The sequence below is a fragment of the Nuphar pumila genome, chromosome 16, assembly GCF_984573655.1.
Source record: "Nuphar pumila chromosome 16, dmNupPumi1.hap1.1, whole genome shotgun sequence".
Classification (NCBI taxonomy): domain Eukaryota; kingdom Viridiplantae; phylum Streptophyta; class Magnoliopsida; order Nymphaeales; family Nymphaeaceae; genus Nuphar; species Nuphar pumila.
The window spans coordinates 33,040,475-33,049,783 of NC_143264.1; the positions used below are offsets into that span (position 1 = coordinate 33,040,475).

The 9,309-nt window shown below is 39.3% G+C and overlaps 1 protein-coding gene and 1 non-coding gene across 2 annotated transcripts; both read right to left on the reverse strand.

The window, feature by feature from the left end:
• Nucleotides 1–431: 431 nt before the first annotated feature.
• TRNAL-CAG (transfer RNA leucine (anticodon CAG)) lies at nt 432–512 on the reverse strand. The gene has a single exon. It is a non-coding gene; the product is annotated as a tRNA-Leu (tRNA).
• Nucleotides 513–3,119: 2,607 nt separating this feature from the next.
• On the reverse strand, nt 3,120–8,576 carry LOC149813155 (xylan glycosyltransferase MUCI21-like). The gene is made up of 2 exons (XM_089992246.1): nt 8,456–8,576; nt 3,120–4,350 (listed from the first exon to the last, which is right to left on the reverse strand). The coding sequence occupies exons 1-2, from the start codon at nt 8,562–8,564 to the stop codon at nt 3,143–3,145; spliced, it is 1,317 nt and encodes a 438-aa protein (XP_089848372.1). The 5' UTR covers nt 8,565–8,576; the 3' UTR covers nt 3,120–3,142.
• Nucleotides 8,577–9,309: the final 733 nt, after the last annotated feature.

Genomic DNA, 9,309 nt, shown 5'->3' on the forward strand with positions numbered 1-9,309 from the left:
AGTGGTTGACAGGAATGATCCCTCCTTTCCTGCATCCATTTGAGATGCAGCAGATCGACCAGGGTCATCTTTTCTTTTTCTTCCTTTCTTTTTTGCCTGTACATAATCTTTCTAGCAAAAATGGAAGAGAATAAGTCTTATGTTCAGAAATGAAAACACCCAGGCTAAAGACTGTCACGAAGGGTATGCCAGGCTTAATTGGCATTTTTTTTTTTGGCAATTGATGGTGCTGATCTTCCATCTCCATAACCATCTATCTAAGCATTGTGCTGTGACCTTTAACCAAACATTTCTCCTGGTTTTCACTGAACAAAAAACAGTGTTTTCTGGTTTGTGAGCCTTAAGAAATTCATGTAAAAAGTCCTTTTTATGCATAAGCTATTGTTACATCCTTTCTAAAAAGGAAAATGGAAAAAAATGAAAAAAAAAATTGTCAAGAATGGGATTCGAACCCATGCCCTTTCGGACCAGTACCTGAAACTGGCGCCTTAGACCAACTCGGCCACCTTGACTATATTGACTTAATTCTATTTTTATAAATATATTATAAATCTTTTGGACCACTACTGGGTAGTGCCATCTAGGCCATGTTCCTGAGTCTCGTTTCTGTGCCCATTGGATTAGTTTCCCCTTGTGATGATTGAGCTTGCAGATGAACAGGACCCACCCTCTGGTTTCAAATTGGGATGCCCTTTCGTCCCAAGACAAATTGAATTGCCTCCTAACCAAGTGCCGTCGCCAGACGGTGAATCAGCTTTGTGCAATGGGCTGATTTCATTCCCGATAACCTAACAAGTGGAGAACTAGGGAAGTCATAACAGCCAAGTTGGGGTTCCAATGGATCATCATATTTAGGGGCGTCAATGGGTCATGTTTGACTTGGACCCGGCCCGAGGGTTTGGTGATAAAACAAGGAGGTCCTGCTAGAATCCGGGTCAGACTCAAAGGGTCTGATTAATATATGGAGCCAGGTATGGTTTGCGAAATTTCATACTAGAACCGGGGCTAACCTGAGTTTCGACTAAGATCTGCAATTTTCAATCTAAAAAAAGATTAAAAAAAATATTATTTTACTGACTCTGGTTCATGTAAACCTTATAGGATTTGGGTATGGTTTCTCTTATAGTGATTTTGATTGGACCGGGGTCCAGACCTTGTACCAGCATCTCAAATCAGATCTGGGTTTAGTTCTACTGGGTCCAAACCAAACCCAACACATTGACACCCCTAATCCTATTTAGTAGGATTCCTGAATCGAATCCAATATGTTATTCTTCGATATGGATATCATTCAGGTCAGATTCAAACAGTTGTATGCAGATCTATGGTTGGATTTGGATTTATTCTTCTTTTTTCTGTGCAGATTAAAAAGAAAAAAAAAACTCTTGTTTCCCACCTTTTCTCATTGGGTGTAGTAGTCATAGAAATTCCAAATCCAGATTCACCTCAGTGATGTGGGACCTAGATCAGATTCCGTCATACTCGATGCCTGAAATTTGGATGGTTCGGATTCAATGACGTAGTACGATCTGGCCCATTTGCACCTACTGGTGCAAGACTTTAACCAGTCACAAACATAGACGACATTTAAAATAACATGATTTGATTGTGGTGCTTTAAAAGCTGATAAAAATGCCTAAAATAGATGGTATTTTTAAAATGTTGTCTATATTTAAAAGAGAAAATATATGGTGGTTTTTTCACCATGATATCATAGGGCAGTGTACACACTCTTGTATGGATCTAGCCGATCTAACCATATGGATACGTTTAACATGGTTTATTTATTATGTTAGAGGGTTTTATCGTATCTAATACACCACAAGATTTTGGGATGGTGAAAAATCAACAGCTCACAATTCATGAAGATAAGGGTGGTTTATAAATGGTATCAATATTGAAATCAATTTTAAAACAAAAAATAATAATAAATAGAACATGCCAAACATGGTGCAACAGTTAGATTTTGCATTTAGAGATTAGAACTATGTGAATCAAGTGTGTATATACCACCATAAGTTACGGTGGTTCAGTATCACAATAAAAGCCCCTAAAAGAAATATCATAATAGATATGATTTCAACCCGTTTCTTATTTTTTATATTTTCCTGGTTTTTTTAAAATATCACATATCTTGATATTTTCTTGGGAGTTTTCAAAAGGGAAAAAACTTTTAATTTATTGCAAGATTTTTTTTCACTACCAAAAAGATCCCCATAACAAGTTTGTGATATTTCTAGAAACAGCGTCCAGGCAATCCAGTTGAGGAGGTGTAACACCTAAGATTTTTTTTTCAATATTTTTTTTTTGAGGAACCTATTTCAATTTTTGTTTGAACTTCAATTTGGATAATGTAATTTTAGTATCTGGATCCTGAAGTTGACCTTTGGATATTGTAATTAGGACCCAGGGGTGGGACGCCCATTTGGTGCCCTTCTGAGGTCTTTTGATGCAAGTTATTTTCATCCAGTCTGACCTCATAGATGGACTTCAGGGTCGGTAAAATACGAAAAACATGATTTTTTAGATTAAAAAAAGTTTTGGTTTTTTTTTTTTTGCTGTTAATTTTTGAATCACCAAAAAATCTCGCACACAAATCGAACTCTGGCGATTCAAATACCTCTCTTCACTAAATAAACCACGTAGATCACATCTACAGGGTCCGATTTGATCAAAACAACTTACACCAATGATATCCCAAGGTGTGATGATGGGGATGAGTGGAACCGAACTCCTTAAACTCCTCTGAATTGTGTCAAGAATGTGATCGAGCAACAAGCACTTACTTTACTTGGCCCAGGTCCGTCATTGACTTGATTGCTAAGCTAAATGAAGTTGGCCGAGTCATTACCTGGTGAAACTCGGACTTTTGGAATCTTTTAGGGACGTTGCAAGTTCGAACCCCATATGGTAAGGTTGTACAACTGGTAAGGGTCTGCCTAACCCCAGCTTTCTCTGTCCCAAAAAAAAAAAAAAATTCCGCTGCACAATAGTATGGCTCTCCATCGTATTGCAAATTGAGAAAAAAAACTAGCAAAACTCTTTATTTTCTTCTATATCTTAAATATGAATCACCTTTTACAAAATGTTTTTTTTTTTTTTGTATCCACCCCCTTTCCCTACATCAATTACGACTTAAGGGTTAATCCGATCCGTTTTCCATGAACCATTTCGCATGCCGATACGCCATCTCCAGATACCGTCTCAGTCTCTCCAAGTCAAGCTTCACACTCTGAGGCTCCAAATAGATATTCTTGGTGTTCATCCAATTCTGCGTCACCACGGCTTGAGGATCTCTCAAAACTATGTCATTCCTGTCATACTTCTCAACCAAGCTGCTCTCCTCCACCTCAATCCGATACGGTATATACTTCAGCCCCATGGCCCGGGCTGGCTGGCCGAAACACGTCTCGCCGACCCAGTCCGCACCCAGAGGAATCACTTGCAATAAAATGGACCCGGGTCTCAAGAACATGAAATGGGTCAGACCCGCCCCATGAACGCCCATCATCGCATGGCTCGCATTGATCAACTGGAATGCCTCGTTCATGTCCGTGATCTTAGTTGGCATGAATGTCTTCACGATGAACCCGGTCCGCTCGGCGAGACTGATAACATCGGCCTGGTTCATGATACTACGGCTTCCATTGCGGACCACCATCACCAATCTGGGTCGGGTCCGATCCAAAGGAGGTTCGAGCTTAAGGTGCTTCTTGGCATATGATTCACCAAGGAAAGCACGGAAACTACCCATGTTGTCGCCGTTGGGCATGGAATCGGGATCAATGGTCATGTCATCATGCGATATCAATCCGACGGCCACGCCGCGATGAAAACAGTGGGTCAAAGTCTCATTGTCCAAGTTTATGATCCTGTAAGGAGAGTGGTGGTGCAGAACCTCATAGTATTTCCGAACCCACCAGTTGTGGTACTCGGAGATTACGAGCACGAACTCGCCGTCCATGAATCGGGAAGTGATGTACAACGGAATCATCTCGTCGTCGAAGTCGTGGTAGAGGTTGCCAGAGTATCCGCCTGTGCTGAAGACCAGAGCGGCCTCGTCGTGGTTCACATCACAAGTGATGTTCATGGTGGTGGTGGTAATAGTGAGCTCAGTGATGTTGGACATGATTTCTTCCTCCCACTTACGAGGATGAGGGCGTAATTTATGTGTGAAGGGAGGGGATTTGTTGGAGGGGTCAAGGAGGAGGAAGGTGCGAGAGGTGGGGTCCATCCAGGTGGTACCCACGATGAAGCAGACGTTGTACCGATCTTGAGAGAAGTCGCACGTGGTGCCTGTTTGGTTCCGCGCGAAGGGCATTCTCGGGATTTGGGATTTCCAGATTTTGACTGTAACATGCAAGGAGAGAGAGAGATTAGCGTGAGTTTCCTTGTTCAAAGTTCAAGCCACACGTTTCATATGTATGAAAATGGTCATGGCTAGCAAAGGTAATTGGATATATGGACAAAGCCATCTGACTCCATGAAAATGGCTTGGTAGACCTGGTTGACTCTACACAGCTTGACCAAGCTGGGAATGAGACTTTGGATTACACGAACCCATAATTAACTTTGTTGCGACTTATCACCAGCTTGGTGTGCTTAACTGGTAGAAGCATAGTTACTTGGAAGCAAAATTGGCAAAAATGGATAAATGAAAGTTGGAAGGTGAGGGTTAAAAAGTAGTATGAAGCGAGAAGTGGGATTCATTTTTGTAAGTGATTGTGAAAGTGTGAGAATCACAAAAAGAAAGGAAACTAGTGAGAAATGAGGGAAAAGTGAATGGGAAAGAGGGGAAAGAAGAGGGGATGAAAAATATAAACATAAAAATACAAAATATATGAGGAAAGCAAATAAAAAAAGAGGAAAAACGACGAGAATAAAGTGGAAAACTAAAGGGAAGCAATTGAAGCGAGTGAGAAGCACACTTCCTCCTCTAGGGAGGCACTTCCAGTAACTATGGCTAGAAGTCATTAAAATTTAAATATATTTAGTAATGTGAAATCTCTGCACAGCAAAAAAACAGTGTTCTTGCACCATGAGCAACGTCATATATAGATCACCAAGTTTAAATGCATATTTACCATGCAGAAGATCGGAGCTCAGCTTGCTCAAACAACATGAAAGTTCAGACCTAACTCAATTAATTATCAAAGCTGATCTTAAATAACCCCAACTCTAGCTCAACTCAGCTCGGGAACAACCACCGACCAAGATGCAAATGATCTCATCCAACTTCAAAATTTAGTGGCATTAGGCAAGGTACATAGGCTGAGATTGTGACATCCCTAGAGTTGGTGTGATTTACTACGGCTTGATTTTTCCTGTAGAGAACTTTGCAATATATATGGTATAATTCCAATTGTAAGCATTAGTCAGTACTTTGAAAAAAGTTAGTTGCAACAAGAAATATGAGTTTATTGTGTAGCCAAGTCATGGGGCCTTTCCCAACAAGTTCCGCAACCCTTCGCTACCTGACATTTCTTCATTCTGCAACTTTTCATTTTTTTTAATTGGTTTTCATAGACAAGCAATAGAAAATCCAAATAGAAAATTTTTACCCCGTAAATCAAGGCATCAAAGCAGAAATCATCAGTCACGACCAGCGTCGTCAATGCCACCTATCAATCTCCTCTCAAATTCAAACCATTGTATCTATTTTCTTTTCTGATTCTTATAGGGCTTATAAATTATTATATTGGAGCATGAATTATTAAAAGAGACATGGTAAACTCGTCTCTTTCATTATGGGTTCACCATCTGCTCTCTTAAAAACACGCTATGGCACGCCAACACGACGTAGATATTATTTTTCAACAATATTTTAATCCTTTTTTAATGATTTTTAATAATATTTATATAAAAGTATATTTTTATGTATTGAAATATTAAAAATAGCTTTTAGTTGCACAAATAAAAAAAACTGTGTTTTCATGTAATTTTTTTCAAAAAAAATTTAAACTCGTGTCGCGTGTCATTGTAACGATAATGTGAAAATATGGGTTCCACATACTGTTTGGCCCAATATTGCAAGCAACTCAAGAATTTGGCTAAATCCCTGTGAAATCATTTTTTGGATGGTGTAGGGATGCAAACAGGTGTGATCCCGAACAGCTAAATACATATGAGGGAGTAGGATCCGGTCAAATCTTGAACAGATAAAAAAAGTTGCAAAGCCTCCATCCTGAATCCAACCTATTTGCATGCAACCCTACCTATATAAGACGGTAGGTTCCATTTAATGCTCCTACTTACTAAAGAAATGACTCCAAAAGCAGGCTTTGCTCTCTCTCTCTCTCTCTCTCTCTCTCTCTCTCTCTCTCTCTCTCTCAACCCAACAAGGAAAGAAAAAAACTGAAATCGAATAACTGGATCAAGAACTCCTAGCATCACGGCTATGCCTGTCAAACCAAAATCCAGAAATATATAAGAAAGTTCTCAAATACAAATATTATAAGGATACAAATGGGTGCCACTTAAATAAACTGTTAGGATACAGGTCGGATATCTGACCAAATTTGAATCCATTTAGTCGAATTTGGTTGCCCAAATAGGATGGACTAATAATCAAATCCAGATTCAGTATCAAGTTTTACATCAAAATCCAAGAAAAATCTGAATCTGAATACATGTAAATGTCAGACTTTAAGCAAGTCAGATCTGGATTCAGTTTAGCCAATCCCCATCAGACTCTCAATCTAAATCCGGATCTGATTATGCTAGATCCGATTAAGTTGGAGTCGATTACACCTAAATCCGACCCAAGTCCAACCCGTTTACATCCCTAGTTCTTCCATTGTTTCTAGCATAAAGATTACTGAAACAAGGATTGGAAAATATTTGCATTTGGATCTGCTAAAGGGCCTCCTAGATCAAGAGAGTCTAGGTCTTGCAAGTCCCAGATCTAAACAAGTCAAGATTAGTTTACTCTTGCTCCCATCGGGATAAATCTGACCCCTTCCCCTGTTCCCACCTATATATATATATATATATATATATATATATATATATATATATATATATATATATATATAGGATATTTTAAGATGGGAAAGATGATTTCACATTATATTTCTCGCCAGGAACAGATAACTCTGAAAAGACAGATTACCCATCCTTTCTTTCATCTCAGGAGAAATACGATCAGGGGGAGCTAATTCAAATCCTTTCGATAAAATGAGAACAGCCCCTACATTCAAACCTCCCTTTTTACCATTAGCAAGAACCTGTTTCAGTTGATGCCTTGCAAAGTTCGGGAAGGATCTAGGCTGGCATTAGGTATACCCAGATTCTGAAATGTCCTTTTCCAGTTGTACCATATTCCGGAGGCATGGCTCTGTCTTCACGGCTCAACACTTACAGTCTTCAGCCCTTTTAATAGGGAGGAAGTACGCCCCTTTTTATCATTGGGAGGCAACTACTAGGTGTGGCTCCCCCTAGTTGGTGTTCTGCCCCCAACACTGGATCTGCTTCCCATATTCAGATCCATATGTGGCTGCTGTACTGTAAAACCACACCCTGCCCGTGGCTTGGAAATTAGTGACAAGATCTATTCTGGTACTAAACCATGATACCATACAGAAGTATACTCTTATTTGCATGGATCTAGTTAGCCATCAGATGATAGAACTAACTGTGGAAATGTGATTAACATGATTTAGTTATTGATAGGTTGAATCACGTCTACTGTGCCAAACACCCAATTTTTTAAGATAGTAAAAATTTGAGGGATCATGGTTCATGAAACTAAAAATGGTTAATTGCTCAAAATGCTATATTGGAATCAACTTTAGCACACCGAGAAACACACTCAGCTTAGACCTTTCGGCAAGGATACTACCCATGGGGTTTCGCAGTTGTGACGTCCCGTCAACTTGTGGACGGGGTGCGGGGAAATACTGTTTTTGATAAGTGAAACCTGCAAAATTTGTCACGGAAAAACTAACTCGTTCGCCCCTCAAGTCTGAGCTGACAATCAGAGAGGGAGAACTGATAAAGATTCTTTGAATATCGTGTGATGTTTAGGAAATTGAGCGAAGAGCTGCAAACATGACTGATTTTGAGCTAAAACAAATGTAAATACCCAAAAAAAACGCTAAACCCATGATATATTCCGACAATTAGGTGAAGAGGCAAGCGTTCCAGTCGGAAAAACACGTCGACATCACGGAAAATGCGAGAGCAGAAACTAAAATCATCGAAAGTTTTCTAGAGGAAGAGATGGAAATTAATCGCTCTAGAAACGAGAGATCGCGAAACTCAAGATAAACAGAGGATGCGAGATCATCACAAAGAACGGGACGAGACGCAGCTCGACATCTTCTTGTGTGAGAATAAACGAGACTTTCAGAATCAAACCAAGATCAGGAGTTCTCTCGAGGAAGATCGGGAAGAGATCCATGCGGAATCCAGAATTCAAACAAGAGAAAAGAGGGAAGGAAGCGGGGAACCGTACCTCCATGCGTCGTGTCGGCCGACGAATCGGTCATCCGGGAGAGCTCGTAGTGGTGGAGTAAGAGGAAGGTGAGTCCCGCCACGGAGACGAGAGAGACGACTCGGATCATTTTCGAGGGACTCCGACGGTTCATCAATGACCGACTCGGAAGCTTCATCCTCCCTAGCAGAGACTGAGGAGGAGGAGGCGGAGGGAAGATTGGGGTCATTAATAACTGCTATTTAAAGCGGGTCAAATTTCCAAATTATATTTGTTATGATTGTTTGTTTTTTATTGAATTTTTCGTCAGTTTCAAAATATTTATTTATGTAGTAGGGCTGAGGTTGGGCATGGGTTACTGAATTGAAGCCTATGTTTTAGTCTTTTTAGAATAGGACTATATTTTATAAATACTTAACAAAGCACCACTACTCCCAGCCAACCCATATCACAAATTGCCGTTATCCGTATTTTGTGGTCAAGGGGAAAATCTTGAGAAAATTTATTATTATTATTATTATTATTTTGGCTTTTTGGGGGAGAATATCGGCAAAATATCTGAATATATATAACATTCGCATTAAAAATATGAAAAATGTAAATAAATATATGAAAACTAAAAAAGGGAGCATATTTTTATTAACCTGTGATATGTAAAAGCATGTGACATTTAAAAATATTACAAATTTCTGGGTATGATTAGTTTTTTTTTATATATATTATGATATTTTCCAATTATCAATGATACTCTGCGTTAAACTCGACTCTTCGTGGTTGAGTTGAAGTGCACGGGTGGAATCTTTTTATAGAAATATAAAAAATCATAATATTTTGACTAAACCGCGAGGATGATAAATTAAAATATTACAATTTTA